At 37.9% G+C, this 27268-nt stretch overlaps 1 protein-coding gene across 1 annotated transcript; it reads right to left on the bottom strand.

The window, feature by feature from the left end:
• Positions 1-8902: 8902 nt before the first annotated feature.
• LOC145772824 (uncharacterized) lies at positions 8903-20943 on the bottom strand. Its single transcript, XM_082584705.1, has 4 exons — positions 20835-20943; positions 17630-17976; positions 12241-13219; positions 8903-9541 (listed from the first exon to the last, which is right to left on the bottom strand). The coding sequence occupies exons 1-4, from the start codon at positions 20911-20913 to the stop codon at positions 9291-9293; spliced, it is 1656 nt and encodes a 551-aa protein (XP_082440831.1). The 5' UTR covers positions 20914-20943; the 3' UTR covers positions 8903-9290.
• Positions 20944-27268: the final 6325 nt, after the last annotated feature.

The following is a 27268-nucleotide window of genomic DNA, read 5'->3' on the forward strand; positions in this document are numbered from 1 at the left end:
TGTCTTGATCGCGTGTTGTTTCTTTTGTAATAGAACTTCCGGGGGGAAGAATTTCATTTGGAATCAACTTACATAAAAAAAGTCGTTTCGAACAGCCTCGTTTGGGGTATTGGAAAAAAAAATCCCGACGTCTTTATTAAGAAACATTTTATGTAATAAATCGTTTGAAATTGAGTCAAATATGTCCCTGAGCATCGACAATCTGTCTGGTAACTGTCTGCATTTTCCACTTTTCAGATTTGTTTATGTTAACACTGCAACTGCTCGCTTTTCTTTTACAGTAGGATAATGATTTAGGGAGGTCGAAAACTGACACCACTTTTATTTAGCTTTGTAGCAACCATTGTTACAGCACAATAGTTTTGTTATGACATCACAAAGTGATCTCTAGTCTTCTATCAGAAAACAAAATCATTCATGTCATAATCAAATATTAATGCTTGCAGAACCTATCCAATCTAATCGCTGATATTGCTTTCTTTAACTCATCTGTACGAAATCTTTCATTTGTGCTAGTCTAAACACTCTGCACCCACCTAGCACTTGTCAGCCTATTCAAAACACCTGTGTTTGACACTGGAGCAACAATACTTATCATTGTGACGTAACAATAGGACAGGAGTCGGCTTTCTAGATTCTTTTTGACGAGCTTACCACGTGGTGGTTTGTTGTTCTGAAATGGCATAAATCAACGGTCAAAAAAATATGGCACCTGCACTCCTGCAGTCGATTCTGCAATTTTGATATTTGTCTTTTATATTTCTATTTCAGTCTGAGTCTGATATTTTTATTTCAGTCTGATATTTGAGGTTATTCTTGTACACCTCACTTAATTATGCCGTTCCTACATTTCAAACTGTTTTGTTTTGAAACTTCAAATGCAATCTCGTACAAGAAATTGCAGTGGCATTCCAAGAAGACGTCAATGAAAAAGTTGGTGTTTCTTAAAACAAACAACCAACCAAGTATTTACAAACGCATTTATGACATCATTATCTTCTTTAGGTCACATGAAGATTTTGATTGTTTTTCCTCTTTTAAAGTTTCCTTGTCAGCTGAAGTCAATAAGTTCAAAATCAGTGGAATAAAGGTTTTCTGTTTTGATTGTGCAGACTTTTACTAATTTTAAGGATAATGATATTTATGTGAGTGTCTGCAAACAAAATTTTTATTCTCGGGGGGTCAACCCATATCAACACACCTCGTAGTAGCAAAGAGGCAAAGCTAAAAGGTTTGAAACTATAGAACTGACGTTTTAATTCATCCGACTTTCACAGTGTACGGCATCGTATGTTTTGTTGTGCTAGCTTACCCATAAGCTTTGGTAGATGGGCTGTATTTTCAATTTATCATTTGGCAATGCGGAGTTTAATTAAGTTGTAGGTACGTTGCTGAAATTCCACGCTCATAGCATATCACTGCATACCTGTTTATGAAAGTTGTTGAATTCAGTATATTGCATGCCTTTTCATATAATTTAACTTCCCTTCATCTACATTCGGCTGATAACTCGCAATTTTGCGTGCATTTAATGTTTAACGTTAAAGCCAAGTTTGTCTGTCCATCCAAGCGAACCACTCGTTTGAATAACCGGCTATTTTTAACTGGTGGCGAGTCTAATTTTTAGTAGGCTACTGCTTTCGCCGTGTATTGGGACCATGTTTGCTTTAATTTTAACTTGGCCCTTTTGGCTTTTCAATGAGGTTTGATTTAGGTGAATTTAGTTATTTCGTTTCTGTTGAAAAGTTTATAATACGAAACGTTTTTTTTCAACTAGAACATCTTTTAATCAATGACATAGTCCCCAGATGGTATAACACCTTGAAAGGGACGTGCAACTAGCAGTCAATTATGACATGTTGTGATGTCACAAAGTCGAAATACCCAATGTATTCTCTCAAACAATTACAACTTTTACATTACAATGCTAACACAATTGTTACGTCATAAATACAATGTTGGAGACAATAAGCAATTGAAAACTATAAAATATTTGTAATTTGCTAGAAAAAGAACAAAAAGACAAGTGGATTATCATAAAATCCTGACGTGATGGCGAAATTCTGATTTCAGATTTGAGCTCCGCGCATCGAATTTACGTGGAAATGATTGTAACTTTGTCCTGTAAAAATTCCTACTAGACCAGTGTTATGTAACCTTTTATAAGCCCATTTCTGTTTCTGCCGTGAAGTAAAAGTAGGTTGCCATTGTTCTGTTTAACCTGACTTTTTTTCAACTCCTTTTCGTAAATGTTTTCTGCGTACCCTATTGATTCAAAAAAGTTTTTTTTTCGAAGTTTATGGCGTCGGCTACATAGGTCTATTGGTGAGTTGAATGCTCAGTAGCCTACTTTGTCTTCGTGATATAATAGAAATTGTACGCTAATTTCAATAATTAGTGTTTTCAAAACCCGTAAAGCCTAATGCATGGTTAACCTGACAAAACTGAGGTCCCGTCACAGTTCTAAGACGACAGTTAATGGTGAAGAAACTATGATATTAATCGAAACGTTATTTTGTGCGATTTTTGCAAAAACAACTACATCAAGCTATTTTCTTCTACATGATAGTAGTAGGCGTACTGTATCCAATATTACTGTTTTCTTTCCCACAATCTTCTTCGACGTATTCTCATTTCGATAAAATTTAAAACAATAACAAATCGTTGCCACTACCATCAATAGACAGATAAGACATAGTTAATATCTACAGGCCTACTCGTATCTCTTCATGTACTTTAGAAGTTAGATCGGCAAAGATTTTCCTGCTCCTACTTCAACCCTTTTGTTTCAACTGCTCGCTAACGTTCCAATCATTGCTTTCTGCAGTGTTCAGAATCAACCTCTTTCAATCTGTTTGCTGATGTCATGATACAATGGCTTACCAATACAGAGAACATCAAGATTGATTGCAACGTTGAATTGATTGAAACATATATGGTTTAAGTTGAAACGGTGACATTTGCTGCAACTATGCACTTGCTTAACCCTGCTGCTCATTTTGATGGACCTGAAAAAATTAATCAGAGTGCAAGCTCATTAATGCATAAAATCTAAGCTATTAGCTTTTATATGTTGAACATAGATTAAAATCTGCCTATCCTGAAGCATTGCATTTACTTTACATTTAATAACACATGCATAAGGATTATCATTTTGAACTGTAAGAGGCTTTGCGGGAAAGCAAATTCCGGTTATGGTCGATTAATGAAAAAATGAAATCTTAAATATAATGGTTGGAGTAGGGTGGGAATTTTCTATGCAACTGTGATGATAATGTAGTTCAAGTTTGCAAGCTCAGCAGCAATAGAATTAGATGTATCAGTACAATTAAAAGTTATGATTCGTCTTTTACTGTAAACAGAAATAGATTATATCGGTTTACAATAATTTCAAGCCTAAAATTCGAATTATTTTGTTATTGAATATCTCGAAATTATTAAGGACATAAAAACGCTTAGCCTATGGTACTTTCTGAAAGTCTGCAGCTACAAGTTTTTTTTATGGAATTTTCAAAGACGTTCAATGAGAGCACCATTGGTCACACAATTCCCATTGTCAAATAGACTAATTCTTGCCAAATGAGTTTCAGCATTGCGTTGCCGACGTCCAGGCTTTCATTATTTGGGCGTTCGGTTGATCCACGTTGTTCGGAAAGCGATGCACACTTTTTCATACCCCTCTAAACTGTTCCTGGTGACCGTAGTCAGGGATGTAATGACTCTGCTAGATCCTCTTTTTACGCTCAGTTATTATCTTTTTTTTTGTGGCATCCAGGCGACCAGGCCTACTACACCCGGTGATTGGAGTTTAGATTAGGCTAAGTGGATGGAAGACAAAAAAGTCTATCTTCGTGTTCACCTTCAAGCATGCCTTTATGTGTCCTACCACAAAGCTGTATATTTTTGAGCGGTGTCGAACCGGCGCCTTTTTAACTGTCATACCAGGGCATTCACTACTCAGCTATAACCAGTGATGGGCATTATCGGCGATAAATTTTTATCGCTTATCGTTATCGCTTAATTATTTTTTCAGTTATCGTTTATCGTTATCGCCAAAGGCAATATTTGATTATCGCCGATAATTAATCGCCGATAAATTTTATTTCGGATCAACACACAAGTGGAAAGAACATGAAAAGTAATATTTTTACTAGCCACCTAGTTCATGAAACTAAAATTAAAATCAGTTCTTCTTCAGTGCCTGAAGTGTGTGTGCACAGGTCGTTGTCATGGGAGGGGCACGCCCCCTGCAGCGACGGCCCTGACAACACAATAATTTTTAGAGTTGCAAATTGCAATGCAATGACATGCATGCAACAAGTCTCTTGTTGTTTGGCTGCAATCGGCAATCGCGAGTGAATTTTACAATTAAAATGTAAGCGCACAGGCCATACATATTCCTTTGAAGCGAAGCGAAAGAAATTGGCAAGTGGTTTATGAAAGTGTCGCAATACGAGGCCGCTTTTACATCGGAAACATGGTCTTTCGCGCCACCATCACTGAAACAAGTCATTGCAGAATATGATATTGCTTGAAGCATTTGACATGCAGACCGACATCACACTTTTTGCATCTTGTAGTAGTTTTTGCATGACAATAGGCGCATCGAGTTGCGTGGTAAAATTATGCTAAATACAGTAGACTATAACCTTTCTCATTTACCTATGCTGCATAGCCGAGTGGTGAGAGCGCTGGAACGGCAATCGAAAGGGCGCCGGTTCGACACCGCTCATGAGCATACAGTTGCGCATCGAGTTGCGTGGTAAAATTATGCTAAATACAGTTTATTACAGTATATTACAGTATAATACAGTATATTATGCTAAATACCTTTCTCATTTACCTATGCTGCATAGCCGAGTGGTGAGAGCGCTGGAACGACAATCGAAAGGGCAGGACACTGTCTTTGGCAGGACACTTAAAGGCATGCCTGAAGGTGGACATGAAGATTGGCTTCCTTGCCTTCCCTTCCACTTAATCTAAATCTTCAACCACCGGGCGTAAGCCTGGATACGACGACGATTTACCTATGCGACATAGCCAACGCTCAATCAAATATTTTTATTCACACTAATAATACAGTGCCTATATTGTAATTCTTATCTCAACAACTCAGCGTTCTGCCATTGCTTTAATGATGGTGTTCACAAAGAAAACAGAAAAATTTATCTGAAATTATCAGTAAATTACGATAATTATGTTATTGTTCTTGAACAAACACGACTAATTTGACAAGCTTGATGGATTTTACAGTATGCACATTTTTACTACCAATAACGGTTAAGATTACTGATAAATTTTCAAGCATTTTGCGTTTTTTGGAATTTTTTCAATTATTGCTGACTTTGCTGTAAACAGCCCGTAGAAAGCAAAATACAAAGTTTGGAATTTTTTATGGTATTTTCATTTGATTTAATTATTTTGCCTACTGCACGTAAGCGGCAGTGTAACTCAATTGATAAAAGCATCCAACTGGTATCTGATGGTATAATTATAAGCACGGCGGTTACCTCAGTGGTTTGATTCTGGATCAAGAGGTTGAAGATTCGATACCTACTGCCGCTGTTGCGATTCTATTCATGCATAACTTACAAAAAGTTTTGTCCCTTTACGGTACATTATGTTCGATTTTTCGTCATGTTGATGAAAACAGTTCGTGCTGCATGGGATGGGGCAGCGCTAATCACGAAAAAAAATTATCGTTATCGGACATTATCGGCGATAATTTATCGTTTATCGTTATCGCTTAACTTTTTTTTGATTTATCAATTATCGTTATCGCTTTAGGCATTTTTCGTTTATCGATTATCGTTATCGCTTAACTGAAAAATGAGTTATCGCGCCCAACACTGGCTATAAGCTACATTCTCACTGTCACAATCAATATGCGTTGCTCGGCGGTAATTAGCTACATTGTTTTTTCTAGAATGGGTGAACTATTTTATTGCGTATTTCTGTTGTGGTGTTTCAACGATTACTGACCGATAGTAGGCCTAACTGTAATATTGGAAGCGTATTCTAGAGCTCAAGGATTTCGTGTACGGTATGGTGTCAGAAGTGGGATTCGAACCCACGCCTCCATCCTTTAGTTAGACAATCTGTTATTGTGAAATCTGTTTCTAGAAAGTTTTTGTGTACGTGACATTCTGGAAACTACTTAGACTAGTTGACCAGAAGAATGAATTCTTGTGATGGAATATTACCCTAGTCTCTGGAAGCTTCTGGTCCAAGCACACCTGTTACAAATAGCCGTGTGATTTGATTACAGTTATTATTAGAGTTGTGTATTATGAAGATTAGAAGTTGTAATGAAAAGTATATTGAAGACGATTGTAGAGTTCCAGCCGATTTTGAATAGATTGGAAAAGTGGAAGTTATCGCCAATTGTAAAGCCGCTGTTGCAGATAATAAGGTATATTTATTTTAAAATCGATGAAGACAATTGCTGTTCAGAATTTGATTTCTTTATGCGCTGGAAGTGGTAAACCATTCGTGTATGTAAAAATTTTCATCTATCATCACACAAGTAGAACTATTCGACCATTTATTTGATTGTTCAATGTTTGATATCCCAATAAACTACGTCATCAATCTTTTCAAAGTCTCTTTACGTGTAAGAACTAGAAGAAATCGTGATATTCTGCTGGGGCCTCGTCCGGGATATCAAACTGAAGATACATTTAAATAAATCAGTAACAAGCAATCAAAATGTGGGATATTGTCAAAACTGAGTACATTGAAAAGTTACAGAGCTTGGCTGAACAAATGGGTCTGAATAGCGATGAGAAGTCGCGGTTTCTGATAGAAGAATATTGCAGGACAATGGACCAAAAATCTCAGCGAAAACCTGACGAAAGAGAAGAAAGAAGAGCTGCTCGTGAAATAAGGAAAGCTGAACTAGAGGCTGAAGAGAAAAGACCTTATGTTGAAGTTGAAGAGAAAAGAGCTCAACGTGAACTAGAGGCTGAAGAGAAAAGAGCTTAACGTGAAGCTGAAGAGAAAAGAGCTCAACGTAAACTAGAAGTTGAAGAGAAAGGAACTCAGCTAGAGGCTGAAGAGAAAAGAGCGCATCTTGAGAGGGTAGCAGAAAAGAAAAGAGCATAAACGAAAGCAGAAGCTGAAGAAAAGAGAGCACAGCGTGAATTAGAAAAATTAAGATTAGACTTGGAAAGCGAGAAACTGGATATCGGTGAGCGATCCATGACTGTGTATGTGGTGACAGTGGTGAAAGTGTTCCTATGGCACAAGTTAGACGACCAGATTGGCCACCGCTCGTCAATGGAAAAGATAAATTAGATAGCTATTTACTAAGATTTGAACAACATGCTGCAATAGCAAAGTTCGAGAAGCCGACGTGGGCTATTCAGATAACCATGTTATTAACGGGTCAAGCCCGTTGGAGACAAAGAAGTAAAAGTTTTAAGTGATACTGAGTCTACAGGCACAATGGTGAGGAGAGATTTAGTAAAAAAAACTCAGGTAACTGGAAAAGTCGGTCATATGATGTCGATTGATAACACTTTAATCCAAGGACCGTTAGATCAACACTGATGAAAAAACCCTGTCCTTCAGCCCAAACCTTAAATGTCTAGGCCCTAGAGGTAGTTCTGGACAGGTCGCTCACTTACCACCAACATTTGGAGTCACTACGCAAAAAAGATTTTTAACACGCACAGATTTTCTAAGGCATCTGATCAGCTCATGTTGGGGAGCCGGGGTTGACACCCTGCACAATGCCACCATTGCGCTAGTTCACGCTTCAACAGAATACTGTGCACCTGTTTGGATTCGCAATGCTCACTGGCACCAAATTGACACTGCCATAAACGACGCCTTGCGTATCGTGACAGGATGCCTGCGAGCTACACCATTGGACGATCTCTCTGTCCTTGCAGGCATCCAACCAGCTGAGCTTCGTCGTGAAGAAGCCATGCTGTCTCTTTCTTGCCACGCTATGAACCCTAACTACTTGCTCCACTCAAGTCTCTACGAGTCTGTGAGAGAGCAACCCCGGCGACTGAAGTCAAGACAACCTATTTGTACGTGCCGTACAGCTCCTGATGAAAACCGTTGAAGATTAATCCATCAGTGCGGCTACTACCTGGACGGACCACCAATGGAGCTCGAAGTGAAAGAAGAACTTCTCAAGACTCCAACGTTTCATCTCCAACACCAGCCAACCCACTCAACCGGAATGCTTTTGCCAAGCAAGGCCTGGGTGCGGCTCAACCGCCTGTGTACTGTGGCGTCGGACTATTCCGCTCCAACATGCACAAATGGGGATGGCTCCATGCGCGATCTGTGAGTGCAGCAAGGAAAAACAATTCGCAGACCACACCATCTGTAACTGCGCCATCTACCATGCGCCAAATGGCATGCGTGGTTTGCTTGAACTGGATGACGAATCGAAGTGAAAGAAGGACTTCTCAAGACTCCAACGTTTAATATGCGACACCGGCCCCCACCTTACCGGAATGCTTTTGCCACGCAAGGCCTGGGTGCGGCTCGACCGCCTGCTTACAGGCGTCAGACTATTCCGCTCCAACATGCACAAATGGGGATGGCTTCATCCGCGATCTGTGAGTGTAGCAAGGAGGAACAAACCTCAGACCACACCATCTGTAATTGGACCATTTACCATACAAATCAATTTAGTGGCTGCTCGATACCTGCCCACACATCTAGACCTGGTCGCCGCCACTGCCTTAGGGTGGTAAAAGGCAAAGCCCCTCAACTCCTGGAGTGGCGAAGAAAGTTCAAACGAAGAAGAATGGTGGCTTTGTAATTAACGGTCTTTTGCAAGAATTGCCCATTCAAAGGGCAATCTGATTTCATCCTACAATTGCAAATAGTCTGAGATAGTTCATCTGCTGCCTGCAATATTAATTTATTGTGGGTGGATATGATGCTTGCAACATTCGGAGTACAACTATAGCTTAGCTTAATAGTATTACGGTCAAATATTTTATGCAATCTATGATGGGATGGAAACTGGAAAGTGGATGGAAATGAGTCTGAAAAGTTCGATGCCAATGTTGCTATCAACCCGTAAGCTGAAATGCAGGATTGTAGCAAACAGTTGAAAAAAAGTTTAACTGTTTGCTAGTTGAAAAAAAGTTTTAACTTGGAAAGTTGAAAAAAAGTTTAAACTTGGAAGTCTGCATGCTTGTCCGTTTCAAAAACGTGGCCTCTTTCAAAATAGTTTTGACACAACATGAATTTGGCAGTAACACAAGTGAAAACAAAGAGCACAGTCAAGTTATGCTAAAGTTCATTGTTATGTAACTTTTTCAATGAGTTGTTTTGCTTTTGTTTAAAATTTTTTTCGCATTATATTTGTTTACAAAATCTTCAAAGTCTTTTTCCAGTTCTCCGAATGATGGCTGCTTGAATACTGCTGCTCCATGACGAAGCAATTGTTCATTCGTCTGTTCATTGCTTAAATATTCTGTTTGTTTTGCAATGTAAGGACACTGATGGAAGTCCGCAAATTCTTGTTCACTAACCCCATCTACTGATGAGCTGCACGGAGCGCTGTCGTCTGCAACAAATCAGGAGTTAATTCCAACGTGCAAATATAAACAATTTTGATTTATAATGGAAATAAACATTTGTCGAAATTAAACTGAACTAAACTTAATAGGTATGTTTGTGGTTAATTTAATATGTTGGAGCTTTTGTTGGGTCTACAGGATAAACTACACAGGTTTACTCGTGTTTTATTTGCAAATGGAACAGAGGAGCAGATGGAGAGCACTACTAGATGATCCAATTGGCTCCAAGGAAAGAACTAACGCCAGGAAAGCACAATGTTATCAATGAGCCACTTGTAAGCCTAGAAAAAGTTTTATTACCACCTCTTCATCAAAAATTATCATTGGTAAAGCAATTTGTTAAAGCTTTGGATTTCAAAGAAATATTTCAAGAAATAAAACCAATATTTCTAACTGAATCACAACTTGCCAAAAATAGGATGTCGCATGTCATTAAAACCTAATTTTGTATATTTTTATCTTGATTTTGTTCAGAAACTTTCGGGAACTTCAGTGAGAAACATGGCAAAAGATTTCATCACGATATTCAGCCAACGCAAAGACGATATTAAGGCTACTGGGGCAGTGAAATCATGAGTGGTTACATACATGTGATTTTTGATAAAGAAAGGTATTTTGGTCATGAAAGAAAAGCTCATTCAACAGTAAAATACATTTTGAACTTCATAATTCCTTGAAATAACTGTGTTTTGGGAGCAAAATGGTTGGAACGCCTGGTTAATCTAATCAAAAAATAAAGAGCCCAAAATGTAGATACTAAACTCATGTTCAGCAAACAAACGTTTCGAAAACTATACTGTCTTCGTCTTCAGTGTTATAAATGTAACACTTATATTTTATTTTTTTAATAACACTTATAACATATAATATTATATATTATATTATATATATATATTATATTATATATATTATATTATATATATATATTATTATATTATATATTATATAATATAATATTATAACACTTATAACACTTATTATATAATAATAACACTTATATTTTTAACATTTATAACACTGAAGATGAAAACAGTATAGTTTTCGAAACGTTTGTTTGCTGAACATGAGTTTAGTAACTGTGTTTTGTTTTAAAACTTATCATTAACAAATTGCTGTTTAAATTGTGATTTTCGTGTTCAAATACACCTAACGGAAAATCACAAAGAGTTAAAATCTATTACTTGAGCAGCATAAAAGAGATAAACATAACAAACAATACAGATTGTCAGAAATACCAAAAAGTGTGATTATTTTAAAAAGCATCGATAATACGAAAAAAACTAACATGATTTTCGAAGTCAGTGCCCCAAAAAAACATTAAGAAGCATAAAAAATGACTTAAACAAACATGGTGTCACTTAGACAAAGATAACTACACATAATAAACTGCTTTAGGAATAAATAGAAGAAATGTAGAGAAGTTACAAATACTTTTGGTTTGTTTCTTCTAAATTAAAAGTTTTAACTGATAGATTTCATAAAAGGCGTTTAACTCTAACTTAAATAATAGTGAAAAAACTTTTTTTACTATATTTAGATGCTTTAAGTATCTGCTTTACGTGGATCCCTTGTGGACTTTACGCCCATTCAAGGCTAAAAAGTGTCGCAACCCCCCCTCTTTTTTAATTAAATAAAAGTTACTATATTCAAGTTGAGTTAGGTGTCAGAGTACGCAATAGTTTAATAAAAAACAATGTTTGTTGCGTGTTCTGCTGCTGCGGTTTTCTTAGTGGCTTCACTCTTGCGTTTCGTCATATTATCATACTACTGTATATACTGTAAGTTTTACTTGTTACTAAACAATTGTGGTTATGACCAATAGGCTATACAATTTACGTTTGTTAAAACTAAACATACTAGAAATGCTGTGTTCATTTAAAATAAAATTGGGAATTTGGCTTGCTACATCTTTCAGAGCATTTTATGTTTACAAAACTGCCATTGAGTGGATACAAAATTGCATTTATCATCAAAATCTGTAATAAAAAGTGACCAAACTAAAATTGCACCACCTGACTTCTTTACCAGAAGAGCCAAAAATTTAAACTCAATCATAAATAGTAATAATAAATGCTATTAATACTACAAAAAGTGCTAAATGCCAAGCAAAAAGCCAAGCAGAGCAAATTACTTCAGAATTATTTACTAGTTTACTAAAACCTTAACACCCTGTTTCACCTCAATAGGATCATCAGAAGGACCTTATTTAAATAGAATTAAGTTTCTTCTGATGATCCTATTGAGGTAAAACAGGCTGGTTTTAGTAAACTAGTAACTAGTTTTAATGTAATGACTTTGACTAAAAGGGTTCACAGGATGGAAAAGATTGGGAACCACCGGCTTAATGAGATTATCAGAAAGGAAGTTATTCAAATGGATTCTATTTGAATAAGTTCTTTCTGATGATCCTATTGAGGTAAAACAGACTGTTAAGAGTTTTAGTGAACTAGCAACTAATTTTGATGAAACCCAGTCATATATTTTCTGGGTAATCACTGGCCAGCTGATCCCATTTGCTTTCATACGCCAACTGCAGAGTGATTATAAATCGTGTCATGGTTGTTTCTTAAATTAAAATGTTATAAAATTTCAGATAAACCGAAAGCAACTCTGCGGTAGGCAATTAAGACGATATGTAGGGTCGGTGTTATTTTAAAATTACTATTATTTTTTTTAGTTTATTTACCTGAAACTAATTCGTTATCTTGATACAAACGACGTGGAGTAAGAGAAGATGATGATGTCATCGAGGTGACGTCAGTTATATCACTAGTGCTAGACAACTGGCGTTGAAAAAATGTATCAATTGTGAGATGATGATTTGTGGCTTCACAAGAAGAAACACTGCTCCTTGGACTAGATGATGAATCGCTTAGAAAGTTTAGATTAGTTTCCGATATATTAACTGAATACGTTTCATCTCGGAGCGCTACACGCACCGATGGAATGAGTTGTTGCCGATGACGTGTCAAAGCGCTATTGGTGCACGGTAGAAAAACGTCATCATCATCGTTTTCTGCATCGTAAGAGTTGTTGTCATGGTGTGACGTTATAAGGACGTCTGGTCTTTTTGTGCTAACGACAGTAGCAGTTGACTGATCAGTGACAGACAGTCTTGAACAATGGATCCCTAAAGCAATTTCTTTTGTCGCTCCATCGCTGTTGGACTCACCAGTAATAGTATGTGACTTGTTTTTCTCATCAACTTTTGTGTTAGATTTCTGTATTGGCGAGTGATTTGGTGAGTGTGAGAGTTTTGTGATCTTCCCGCCCCGGGTTACTATGTTTCCGTGTTTACCACGATGAAAAGCTGAAGGGGCGGTTTTGGACAATGAAAAATCACCAAAATATTTTTGGTTTGAACATGATGGAGAATTATCAATGTGTGGGGGAGAAATTTTAGTCTTTCCAAAAACTCGAATATACTTTGGACTACTAAATGCTAAAGGTGAAGAAATTAAATCAGTGTCATGAAAATCTAGAGTATGTTCATGCAAGTCTAAATGACAGTTGTGCCTGACGGGGCATCGAACCGACCATTCATTGTGTTTACTGCCATGCGTAGACTCTTCAGAGGTTGTGACACGATCACTACTGTGCTTCGCCTTCCTTCCTCTTCCAATCCTGCTTAGGCTCCCAAGAGACGTTGCTAATCTTCCTAAAACCTAAAAGTGCAACAAAATTTACCAGAATGTTCTGGTAACAAATAATTAAACAGTAAATCATACATTGAAAAAGCTCTGTTTTCAACCGAGAGGTATTGTAACATAAAGAGTAATACAAACGATATAATTGATGATTGTGACAAGTAAAACCTCGGATCTTGTGAACGCGATCTGCTTAAATTTAACTTAGAATTAGATAACATAGACAAGCAAAACAAAGTAACCTTAGCGGGTTTAACATAATGTATTACATGTTTTATGTGTAATACGTTATGTTAAAAACCCGCTAAGGTTACTTTGTTTTGCTTGTCTATGGTTCAAACATGCAAACTCTTTACCAAAGAATTAGATCACACTGGTCAACAAAATTTCACCTTCTTTTTTAAATGAAAACGCGAGTATATCATTTGAGATGAATTCGTGTTTTCAAAAAAAGCACTAAAATCCTATATAAGCTATTTGATTGGGTGAGCTTTTTATAAATTAAAAAAAGTTGTTCTAAAAAGTTGCCAAATGGACCAATAAATAATTTTCCAAAATTTTGGGGGGATGGCTCCCTCTAACGGTCGTGCAATCTAGCCCAATAGGACAAATAAACAAATGGCTGTCATTCATTACTACATGCGTGCTTTTCTCTGTTTTTGTTTTATTTTTGCTATTTGTTTTTTGGGTTTTGTGGCCGTGCTAACTACTGATATATAGTTGAATGAGTTTCGCTTTTAGCAGCATGATCGTTGCTTACTTCACAGTGTAGATTCAAACGATCTGTTATAGCCTGATGCTGATAGCCTGATAGCCTGATGCTGTTATAGCCTGAAACGTAATCCAAAAACTATCGACAGGAAGAACACAAATCTGCAGCCCGTTCCACCCTGAAGAGATCGGTTCCCTCCTCGAGATTATCCTTCAGAACAATGTCTTAACATTCAAGGAGAAGTTCTATAGCCAAGTTGACGGCCTACCAATGGGAAACGCCGTATCTGGAGTCCTCGCCATCCTCTTCATGGACACCTTTGAAAAGCAAACATTGCGGAACCTGACAAACTTCACCCTCTACAGACGATACGTTGACGACACATTCTTGCTGACAGTCAACAATAAGGAAGCCTTAGCTATCCAAAATGCTCTCAACCAAGCGCACCCAGCCATCAACTTTGAAATAGAATTACAAACAGCAGACAACACCATCTCACTTCTGGACTTCACCATAAAAATCGACAAAGACGGCACAGTCCACCACGAGTTCTACCAGATAAAAGCAAAGGCAAAACTACTCCCACACTTCGACTCGGCCCTATACCCACAAGCACTAAGAAGACCATACTCTTAAACGAAATACAGAGAAGAAGGGATAGATGTTCTTCACCCAATAAAGCAGCACCACACCTGACTGAATTCGAAAAGACAATCAGGGAAAACGGATACCCCAAAGACTTCCTTAAACAACCACCCAGACGACGACGACACTGACAAAGCAAACAACCCTCCCTTCAGACATCATACAACCCAATACATTTCGAATTTCCTTGTATGAGCGACGACGCGGACCGTAAAATAAAGAAAATCTTCAAAGACCTGGACTTACCAGTCCGCCTCTTTCGGCGCTCCCGAACCCTCCGAAACGCACTTAAAAAACCACAAAAACCCGAACCCTGCCGGATGCAAAACTGCCAACTACGGAACGACAACATGTGCAACACCAAGAACTGTGTCTATAAGATTATATGTAAAAAATGCAAGGAAAGCTACATAGGCAGCACGATTCGCCCACTCCATTCCCGCCTCAAAGAACATCTCAGCTTGGATAAAAGTTCGGTATTTGATCACCAACAACGATGCCAAGCAGACTTTGAATTTAAAATTATTGGAAGAGAAAATGACGCGGTACAATTACGTTTCAAAGAGGCCATATTCATTCGCAAACAAAATCCTAAAATCAACAACCGCGCCGAAAGGGAAGAACTACGTCACCTAATCTACTAATCAACTGATCCAACAAAACCTCACAGCAATAACGCCTAACAGCACAGAAACTCCAGCCGGCAGCCTCAAGCTAAAACAAAGAGCCACTTTAAAAACCACTCACTGACTTCAACACCATTCGTCATAGCACATGACTAGGGAACTGTGTTCCGAAAGCTAGTGTAATTTGAAAGCAGCATCAGGCTATAACAGATCGTTTGAATCTACACTGTAAAGTAAGTACTGATATATAGCCTACCGGTACTGCATTATTTTTCATTCAGGCACGTTTTAAACCTTTCAAGGTTTTGCCACCTTTTTCTGTTCATTAACGTGCTGGTAGGCAGGGAATGGGATGGGATGGAATGGAATGGAAGAGAGATTTTGGGATGGAAGATGGAAAATGTCAAGGATGGAAAGGAATGGAAGATCTTGATGATGGGATGGAAGACCATCATTAACTTTCTAACGCTTTATCAAGACATGCAAAATATTACGTTTCTTGCTGAAATAATTCGATTTTCGGTTCGTATTGAACCAACGGGACTCTTGCCTGACGAGTATTTGTCAAACCTACTGTCGTTAGGCAGAATTGACCAATCAGAAAACAATAAACGATTTACACTTCTCCCAAGAGGAAGAAACTTCTTGACGTTTGACAGCATTTCATCATACGACACTTGTGTTCTATGTTCGGAGATTCTCGTGGGCTTTGCTTCGAGAAGGCAGTTCAACCAAATAGAATTTCGTACATTTTGAAACGAAAAACTACAATGGTAAAGTGGATAGCAAACACAAGGAAACAAAAATGTCTCTAAAGAAAACGTTTGAAAGTATTTGCAACCTGAACAAAAGTAATGTTGCTTCTCAAGTATTTTCGTTACTCTTTTATCTTCTCTAACGTAGACTACTACTACAGTTTCTTTAACTTTGCCACGTGTTGTTTCTTTATCTTAAAATCAATCTACGCTTCTAGTTTTAACACCAAACGGTACGTAATCCTTAGGAAAATAGGCTACTGCTGTTAAATTTTTAGCATGAATTTAGCCTATGGTTTTTAGGTTTATTTGTGGCATATTCAACGCGGAGATCACAAAATGTGAAGATGGAATGGAAGATGGATAAGGTTTCTGAGATGGAATGGAAGATTTCTAAGATGGAATGGAAGAAAATCTCAGGATGGAAGATGGAAAAAATGTCTTCCATTCCATTCCATACCCTGCTGGTAGGTCTATATCGATTTTGTAGTTAGTATCTTTTTCGTCCCGGACGCGTTAATAACGAAAAATAAAATGATTGATCAAAGGTCACATTTTCATATCTTGAAAACTATTAAGATGGCTAGGTCAAACAAAACTGAAAAAATGCAGAAATACAAATCGTTATCTGTCCTAAGAAATGTTTTATCTTAATTGCACTAGGCTATAGCCTAAATCAAGTTATTGCAAAAAAACACTTTTACTGCTCAACCGAGGGGTCAAAATCATACAAATTGCAAATTTTTAAGTTATATCCGTTCTGCTGTAAGTATAGTGTTGATGATACTAAATAGTTGATGCCATAAGTACAATGGCAAAACAAGGGGTCCAACATGTGACTAGGTCAAATAGTCTAATAAAAGTACTACTTTTTTCTCCTGTTTAATCTTTTGGGCTGAGCGGCGCTGCCGTTAGAGGGGGGCCACTACCCAGAATTTAGGAAAATGATTTCTAATTCCATTTGGCAGATTTTTTAGAGCACCTTTTTTCAAATTTAAAAAATAATTTTACAGCCCACCCTATTACTTGCGCAAACAACATACATACTCAACCCTGAAGCAGTAAGCCTACCTGCTTCTTAAAGTAACTACTAAATATGCCAGTTATTTTAATTGGCAAAAAATTCCACCAATAGCCTATACTGTCCTTATCAACGTTATCAGTCAAGCACAGATGCAATGCTTCATAAAATACATTACTATTGCAACGCATTGCATTGCACAGTCTGCCTAGAATAAACATTATAGCGTATGAACACTGAAAATTTAAAACGCTAATATCTCGAAAACCTGATGTTCTAGAAAAAATAAGGAAATTTTCAGAATCAGTTTCAAAAACCCTTTAAGAATTATCTATTTGAATTGTTTAAAATTTGCTATTGACCAGTGTAATTATGGATATACAGTGCATGTAAATTGCTATATTTCTAATATTAGTAAATTATACACTAGTTTTAGAGAGTAGTAACTATATTTGATGTAAATTATATGAATACTAAATTACATCAAATTCAATCGATTTTCTAAAAAACAGCTACAGCCTGTTTCACATTTTCAGGAGATCATCAGAATATCATTATTCAAATAGATATAAAACTATTCTATTTGAATAAGGATCCTTTGATGATTTCAGTGAATAACAATCATTTAAAATATCACTGCTTTTCATGAATTCGTTTATTTAGCAATACCTTTGAAAGGTTTGTTTTCTTTTCTTCTTTGCTTTCTTCTTCCGGTATCTTATTTGGGAGGTTCTGGAGAGAGATGGAACGGGATGGAAATCCAGATTCATTTCTCACTACAAAACTTGAAAGCCTTTTATTAAAAGATTCTTTGCTGCCTTCACTTTCATGTCTCTGATATGATTTTGTTTTGCGATTTAAGGTTTCATTCGCAGTGACTTTTTCTGGAAAAACCGTTTCTTCTTCTCTATGTGTAACACTAATCAACACAACAGGAGCCTTTGCAACCTTTTTTGCTGATGAATGCTTGCTTTGGCCAAAACGATCAGCTTCTTGTAGAGTTTGAGATGATCCATCTACAAAAACATTGAGAAAAAAACTGGAAAAATGATGAATTACAGCGCAAATTCTTCTTTTTTTGATCGGCACGCTCACTGCAGTGAAACAGAAAACAGTAAAGAAGTAAATAAGGTGTAGAGCGAAAAATTCGTGTTGGCTGACATGTGTATTTTCAAATAATATTTGCAATTTTATGTTTATGCAGTCAAGTGTAGAAAGAGTTGACAGCGATAGACACCGTGTTTTGACCATGAGGATGGACTTTTTTTTTTTGCGCAACGCTAACAGCTCAAGATGGATATCACTACACCTTGCAGGTTCACATTTTTTGTTCCATATAAATGGAATTTGTTACCTGTCTCATCACTAGTATGTCCGCTCCGGGACCCGTCCACATTCTCAAACACTCAGAAGGCACACCATATACTTACATAGAAGAACCTACCATGGAAGGGAAGGACTTACTCTGCCCGAAGGGATCCACTCTGCATTGTTATGGTTAGCGAATCGCAATTGCTCGCTGTACTATAGTGAGTACTCAACCTTGTACTGATAGCCAAGAAGAACGCTCCTTTCTTCAATAAATGTAATTTAAGAATCCGATAGCTCAGTTGTTTATTGCGTGACTTTGTAAAAGAAGAAACTTTAAGATCAAGCGGCACTGGTTCGACTCTCGGGGTGTGCGCTTGAGCAACTCATACCACGGACTGCTCTCCATTCAGCGGCAACCACTGAATGGAATAATTCTCCGTCAGCAGCAACAGCCAATCTCAAGCTTTACTTTGTCAATCTCGGTGGCCAGCCCCGCGTCAGTGGTTCAAAGCCTTTACAAGTATGCGATATGGCCAGGATTAAGCTCTCAAAGAAGCTTTCTCAGTCCGAGGATAAAGATTCAATCAATCAAACAAGGAGGAGCAAATATTTTGAAGTTGTTGTTGAAGCTAGAGCAAAGTGAGCTCTGTGAATAGATTTAGCAATTGATGAATTTGGCAACTCTAAATAATTCTTGGTAGCCAGCACGAACAGGTCAAGCTGAAGTAACTATAAGCAAAGTATACGCATACCCTAATTTTCTGATATAAAATAAAGGTTTGCCTCGCGATCTTTTTGCTTTTGAGAGGAAGTGTTATACGGTTACAGCATCATCAATGTTAGGAGCGTAGTCAAATATCTGATATGTACAGTTTGTCAACAATCCAAAGTTTTCATTGTACCTTGCAAACAGGCAAATAGTTGCACACATAGGCTATACAGTATAATAGGAGTTCGAGTGTTTAATACAAAATTAAGATCGATTGAAAGCCATCACTAGAGTTTGTTGTGATCTGAAAATAAAGAACTCGAACTTTGACTTTCACACAATTATAACTGATCAAATTTGCTGCTTTACCGTGTGCTCCATAACAGTGTGGTTTGTCGCTACTATACCTATCTGTTAATAATGCGTTGTACGGTTACGTTGCAATGTACGTATCAGGGGCGCCGGAACGATTTTTGACTGGGGGGGCAAGATTACGAAAAAAGGGCACTTTTGTTTATTAAAAGGCCAATTTTTTTCAAGTTTTAACATAAGATATTGCGATAATGCTAATCTATCAGCTCACTATGTATTGAGTAATGATAGCCTACAAGTGTCCGGTATACAAAGAAGGGCATCATGCTATGTTATGTAATGATGTAACCTACTGTCCAGCCTTAAAGCAGCCTGCGGCCATGGCTGCTAAGTAGTGCTTGAATGACCGCCGGTGCTACCTCCTCAATCGGCCAAGTTTGGCCGCCGGTCTCTTCTAGCCAATTATTTAATTTCGCAATAGAATGATCGTGGATTAACTGTCGAAAATATGTAGTATCAAAGAGTGACGCAAAATTAGGTCAGCGCGTCATAATCGCCACTGTTGCATTGTGCAGCAATATTTGTTATTGATGGAATATATCCATCTGCGATCACCAGCGCTGTAAGTCTTGTTTGTAATTCCCGACGTTTATTTTAACAAAGTCTTAATCCGAAGTACTAATTTACGTCGGCTGGCAATATTGTCGTTTTTATGTCGATTCGATGTTGTTGGACATTGAATCGTTGTTAAAAAGGAGAACTAGGTTAGTTGACATCCAAGGAGAAAACACATTTTGCAAAAATTATGCTTCTTTTAGGCTAGTAATGTCCTTCACATCATTGAAATACTTATTTTATTATCTTGCCGTCATCGTTAACACATGTCGAACGTTGTTTTTCGTTCCTAAAAAGAATTCTAGGGGAGTGGTGAACTTTTTTAAAATCAGCCACATTAGAGACACTCGTGCGAGTGTCGTTTACGGTTAGATGATCCCGCAGTACTGGTTTACAATCCCGATAAAGCAGTTATTGCGTGGTGCAACGATTCTATTGTAGGACGTCGTCCAGGCCCAGTCTTCAACAATGCTAAGTGATCATTTTAGCATTGTTGCAAGTTTAATTCTATTTACTTGTGCTGTCGTTATTTTTATTTTGGCCTCCAAGCACGCAGATTTGGCCGCCGAGAAAGAGCTCCCGGTAGGCCACGATGGCTGCGGAAAAAAAAAACGAGTTTTAAGGCCTGAAACTGTGTTGCAAAATTTTGTGCCGTAAATATTATTTTGAAGCAAAAATGAAAGGTTATAATCAGGCTAAAAGAGAATAGCAGAAATTGTTATATTGTAAAATGTGCACTGTGCAGTAGCTTACATGACTTTAAAAGGGCACTATTGCCCCCCCTGCCCCTCCATCTGCAGAACAATTGAGGGCAGGGGGGCATCCGCCTCCCATGCCCCCCCGCTTCCGGCGCCCCTGTGTACGTTGTCACTACGGATGCAGACATGATATTAATGACAGTCGTTTATTGATACTAGGCGCACATACCGGGTGCTCCTGTGTCCTTTTTCTTCCACCACCACTTAAAAAGGTCTCGGATCGTAGATTTCTGTTCGTGGTCTGTCATTTGCTTCTCAACAATCTACCCTGACCAAACATTGAAAACCTGTGGATACAAGGATAAGTTGTCTGTCCTCGAGACTCAAGCAAAGAAGAATGACACTAAGGCATGGCTTACTATATGACAGGCCTCCCAGACGCGCAGTGCCACCTAAAAACTGGAGGCGAGTGTTTTAAAATCACGTTTAACGTGTAATTGGTACCGACCAATCGTTTTACCATTTGCAACCATTTTTACATTTCTGACTGTCGAACCTACTACTTCTACACAGAATAAATGTTGCTAGATATTGAAACAACATAAAACAACTGATTTTGCTATAGGTTGTGTAATGCTTAGAAAGCATGCAAAATTGCAATTTAACCAAATGTCAACAAAAGAAACTTAAAGTTTATCAACATAAAAATGTATGCATTACACTCAATTCAACAATATTCATAAACAAATATGCAGTTATATGCTGTGAGCTTTGAGTTTTCAATTGAGTTTTACATTGCCAATTAATAAATTGTCACTTCTGGCAATATACGAAAGCCACATGCTAGCACAGTGATACTCAACCTGTTTTCTTTTGTGGCCCATTTTTACCAAGCAGAAGTTTCTGTGACCCACTATCCTGTTCACACTGTTGTAGTAGCTTAAAATCAAGGTTCGTATATGGTGCAATACAAGGCATTGATTGCAACATGCCACCGAGTTTATAATTAGAACAAAAATTGCCACTTTGTAGTAAAAAACAGCAGCATCATTCATTGTTACCACTATCAAAACTACTAAACTAACGCACAAGTGCAAAATTAACTACAGTGAAACAAATGAAACTAAAATTTTCAATGAATCTAGCATTTTTTAAATAGTTCTGCGGCCCATCTCAAAATGTTTCCATGGCTGAGAACCGCTGTGCTAGCACAATCAAAACAATAAAACATATGGGGCTCTACATTGTGAAAGTCAGACAAATTAGCATCAGTTCTGTAGTTTCAAAACTTTTAGCTTTGCCTCCTTGTTGCTACGAGGTGTGTACAAGCGCGAATGATTGTTAAACAAAATATTGCACAGGGTTGCAGCATGCTGTTTACTTGCACAAAGCAAAAGAACATATAGAGATTTACGGCAAGTTACATTTGCCACTTCTCGAAAAAGTATGTAGCTGTAAAACACCCACTGGCAGACGTTATCGCCAGGAATTGTCAATCCCCCACGATTTATTTTTTTCATGCATTCACCGTACTTTTTGTAATAAAAAACCGGTGTCATCAACATCAAAATTACTGTTTCGCACAACATAACCAGCAATATACAACAATGTCATCTTACATCTGTAGGCAGTGAGCCCTCTAATTTGTTCAAATGTTCAAAGACTGTGCAAACGTTTTCTGACATAGAAAAATCACATTTCAAGCAAGAGTGACCACCAGCATTAGCACTTTTTAACAGGTTTTTGTTTATGCCAAGAAGAAGTTTGGTTTTGTAAATATCATCTTGTTCAAGCACTTGCTGTGCAGTAATAAAATATGCACCACCTGAGCCCTGGCGCAGTTTGCCAAACTTTTTCTGAAGTGCATCGGTAGAAAACTTTTGCTGAAAATCTCAGATTTTTATGCTTGTGTGCAGGTAAACAGCATGCTGCAACCTTGTGCAATATTTTGTTTAACAATCATTCGCGCTTGTACACACCTCGTAGCAACAAGGAGGCAAAGCTAAAAGTTTTGAAATTACAGAACTGATGCTAATTTGTCTGACTTCCACAATGTAGGGCCTCATATGTTTTATTGTTTTGATTGTGCTAGCACAGCGGTTCTCAGCCATGGAAACATTTTGAGATGGGCCGCAGAACTATTTAAAAAATGCTAGATTCATTGAAAATTTTAGTTTCATTTGTTTCAGTGCAGTTAATTTTACACTTGTGCGTTAGTTTAGTAGTTTTGATATGCAATCAATGCCTTGTATTGCACCATATACGAACCTTGATTTTAAGCTACTACAACAGTGTGAACAGGATAGTGGGTCACAGAAACTTCTGCTTGGTAAAAATGGGCCACAAAAGAAAAAAGGTTGAGTATCACTGTGCTAGCATGTGGCTTTCGTATATTGCCAGAAGTGACAATTTATTAATTGGCAATGTAAAACTCAATTGAAAACTCAAAGCTCACAGCATATAACTGCATATTTGTTTATGAATATTGTTGAATTGAGTGTAATGCATACATTTTCATGTTGATAAACTTTAAGTTTCTTTTGTTGACATTTGGTTAAATTGCAATTTTGCATGCTTTCTAAGCATTACACAACCTATAGCAAAATCAGTTGTTTTATGTTGTTTCAATATCTAGCAACATTTATTCTGTGTAAAAGTAGTAGGTTCGACAGTCAGAAATGTAAAAATGGTTGCAAATGATAAAATGATTGGTCTGTACCAATTACACGTTAAATGTGATTTTAAAACACTCGCCTCCAGTTTTTAGGTGGCACTGCGCGTCTGGGAGGCCTGTAATATAGTAAGCCATGCACTAAGGTCAACGGACGACTTCAAGGGCTTTTAGAGTCTATTTAAAAAGGTAATGCTTAAAAAGGGATATAAAAACAAATAGAAAGTTCGGAATGCTCATCAATTATAATTTTTTTAAACAAAATTTCTCCTTAAAGAGATTGTAACCTAATGATTTCAGTCCACCATTAGCTTGTGTTCAAGCAGTTAGCAATTAAAGAAATACCTTGGCTTGTTAGCGAATGGTTATTTAGGGGATCAAAAGCCTCTAGAGTCTAGAACAGTGGTTCTCAACCTTTTTGACCTTGCGGCACCATGTCAAAGAGATAAATAGTTTGCGGCACCCTGGCAAAACTGGTAAATTTTATGAGATTTCTGTGTTTCAAATAACTGTATAAAATAACACAGAATGAGTTGCACAATGTACAGTATAGCGCGCGTAAATAAATGTATTTATTTAAAAGTTAGTGTGAAATTTGGGCTTGACTTCTTGCACAAAGTCTCTTAATATCTCGAGGCACATTCGACAAAGCCACCCACATTTCTTCCTCGACTATAAGCAGTCGTTCTCGATTTTTAGTTTTAATGTTCGTTTGTACGAAAAATCCACTAATTTGGAGACCCAATTGTAATCGCAAAGCAATTCACAAAATATATTCATAAGTATAAAGAACAAATTAATTATAACTTGGCCTTTTCTCGATTAGCTATGTATCGTGTTTGCATGCGCAGGTATCCCCCATGCAAAAGTTTCTATTTTATAATGGTTCGCAAACAATCGTGCAATTTGATAATCGTTCTGGGTCACACAATCCGATAATCCATCACTGCAATTTGACTTTGTGCGCGTGAAACGCAAAATAAAATCAGGAAACCTGGCAATAATGATGCGTTTCAAACGTTTTTATGGAAAAAACAGCAACAAGTCAAAATCTCTTTCACGCTGTTTTTCCTTGGCGAGAAAACAAAGGCTTACCGTGGATTAGAGTTAAAATAAATAAATAAATTCCATATTTAACGACATAAAGTTAAAATAAAGAATGGGCCGCAGTATTGCAATATCTCGCGGCACCCTTGAGTATTGCAATTGGCACCCCAGGGTGCTGCGGCACCCCGGTTGGGAACCACTGGTCTAGAACCTCTCTTACAGTTTACAGACATCAATGATTTTGGACACTTTCAAGTAAAACTTTTGAAAATCATATTAAAATTGAAACCCTTTTCTTTTGGCACACTTCGTAATGACGCTGAGCCTAAACTACTGTAAGTCTTACACATATTTGTCACCTGCATCACCATTCTTATTGTTTGTTGAGTCATAAAAACTAAGTCTATTGCTTGCTTTGTTTCGAACCAACCTGACGTTTCATGAATACAAACACATAATAAATTGCAAATGTGATTTCGACATTCTATGGAACATTGAGCCTCTTATAACCCTTTAAGTCAAAGTATAAACTTTTATTAAACAATTCATATCGGTCCTTTCAGGCGTGAGTGCAAGGTACAGTAACAATGGATTACAATGAAGATGTAACCAGATATTTTGCAACACTTCCCAATGAGAAAGCAATCTTGTCACAACGGTGTAGAATTCTCGTAGGCCCTATTTATTACATTTGATAAAGAAAAACACGTAGAGTTTTTTTGAAAGGCGCTTTCCGTCCGTCGCTGTTAACACTTGAATGCCACGGTGTGTTACTCTTGTTTCTGCCAGTAGTTTACACCTAAAAAATTTCTGATAATAAATTGTCTTGGAGAGACGTCAGTCAAAGTCCTTCAGTCAATCAAAGACAAGTTATTGTAAATACGCTTTCTGTTGCTTTCTGTCAGTTCTGCACTGGTTCTGCATACAAAGAGTAGGCCTACATTGTAAGTACGTACGAGTAGCTTACATGCTTATGACGATTGAGCACTTTACTAAGACACTTTGCTGTGCATTGCGCAAAGCTCACTGCTTGCAGTTTGAGCACTTCGGAAAGGTTGGCGGAAGTACCATTTTTGGAGCATAAGTTCCACAAACAAGAAAACGTCACACGGAGGTATTATCTCCGTGGCCATACCCAGTGTACCTACTGCACTGAGGAGGCAGAAAGGCCGAAACGGTGTACACTGTCTGCTGTTAAAATATTTAAAGCTTAAATAAAAAACCATTTAGCAATTTTAAGTCAATTTTTTTTCTTTTAGTTTAATAGTATTGCTTGTTGTCGGCTGCATAGCCGCGTGGTGGGAGCCCTGGTACGGTACTCAAAAAGGCGCTGGTTTGACTCCCCTCATGAGCATACAGCTGTGTCTCTGGCAAGACACAGACATGCCTGAAGGTGGACACGAAGATTGGCTTCCTTGCCTTCTCGTCCACTTAATCTAAATCTTCAACCACCGGGCGTAAACCTGGATACGAGATAATAATAACAAGCGTTGCTTGTTGAAAACTATCACGGTTAGTCAAAAAATGACTATGCTGGTTACAAAAACTTATACTTACCATTTTTTGTTTTATTTTGCTATTTTTATCTATCTTTGTAGAACAAATGGGTATGTGTCGTAATTAAACAATTGCCACTTTATACAATAAAAAACACACATGAAAGCTAGAGGCTCTTTAATCAGACGAAACTATATGTTCCTGCATCATCATAAGTTGATCCAAAGAGGCAATATAATTAAAGCTGTTAGAAAATACCTGATGTTGAAACGAAATGTAGTTTTTACATGAAGTATATCCGCCTCGTTAGTTCAGTGGTTACACGCTAGACTCAAGAAAACGCGGCGCTGGTTCGGTTCTCAGGGTGTGCGCTTGAGCAACGCATTCTTCATTCATAGCTTGTCACGCCAGTGTCGGAGCCAGGTAAGAGCATTGTTTGTGATGTTTTTGAGGTCGTTGTCATCACATGAAGGGCTAAGGGGGCAGTTGGTGAGGATGTGCTTCATTGTCTGATTGTCTAGGCCGCAATCACACATTGGGTCAGGAGTCATCTTCCATCGGAAAAGATTGCTTTTATTTCTCCCGACTCCGCAGCGGGCTCTGTTTAGGCAGCACCACTCTCTTCTCTCAAGGGTGGGAGTTTGTTGTAGACTTTCGGAAGGACTTGGGATGGCAGGATGTTGTGTCCTATCGGGCTCAGAGGTCCACATTTCTAGTCGTGCAGCTGTCGCGCTTGTGTGTTCCAATGGGCCGACTTTGATGAAGCTTTTGCGTGACTTGAGTCTTGCTGGGATAAGTTTGTGTTCATAGAGAGGGTGGCGTTGGTCGGATATTTGTTTTACTCTTTCCTTTTTTGTAGTGACTTCTCTTCGGATATGAGGTGGGGCTATAGTTGCTAAGTTATAGAGGTCGGCGATTGGTGTTGGACGGAGTGTGCCAGTTATGATTCTACATGCTTGGTTTAATTCGGAGTCAATTACTTTGGTGTGGCTTGACCTAGCCCATACTGGAGCGCAGTATTCAGCGGTCGAATAACAGAGAGCCAGTGCTGTTTGCTTACTTCTCGGTAACCGACCCTGCGTCAAAAGCCTCTACAAGTATGCTAAACTACCAGGAATAACCTATCAAGGCTTTGGCAGTCCGAGGACGAAGATTTAAAAACCAACCAATGCTTGTTAAATGCAAAATGCTCATCAACACACGTGCAGTCGTGCAGTGTACAATGCCGGAAAAGAACTTTTAACATTTATTTGGCAAAACAAATTTCGCATAAAAAATCCCTTCATATATTTGACTTTCTATTTCCACAAGCATCGCGTCACTAAAATTCTTGCACTGACATCAAATAGTCTATCTGGCTTGACTTCACCTTACGGCTATTGCTCTGAGTGCCTCATGGTCTGTAGCATCTTGGTAAACAAATAGGTGAGTGAAATCGGACTATTATT

The sequence above is a fragment of the Aplidium turbinatum genome, chromosome 6 (assembly GCF_918807975.1).
Source record: "Aplidium turbinatum chromosome 6, kaAplTurb1.1, whole genome shotgun sequence".
In the NCBI taxonomy this organism is placed as follows: domain Eukaryota; kingdom Metazoa; phylum Chordata; class Ascidiacea; order Aplousobranchia; family Polyclinidae; genus Aplidium; species Aplidium turbinatum.

What these genes read in the sequence shown, in the direction of transcription:
- LOC145772824 (XM_082584705.1), bottom strand. Translation starts at nt 20,913, where the DNA reads ATGACAGACCACGAACAGAAATCTACGATCCGAGACCTTTTTAAGTGG. An exon ending in AAAGGACACAGGAGCACCCG is followed by an intron (nt 17,977 to 20,834) that starts GTATGTGCGCCT and finishes ATGTTTTTGTAG; the next exon opens with ATGGATCATCTCAAACTCTA. An exon ending in AGAAAACAAACCTTTCAAAG is followed by an intron (nt 13,220 to 17,629) that starts GTATTGCTAAAT and finishes TTGCACTTTTAG; the next exon opens with GTTTTAGGAAGATTAGCAAC.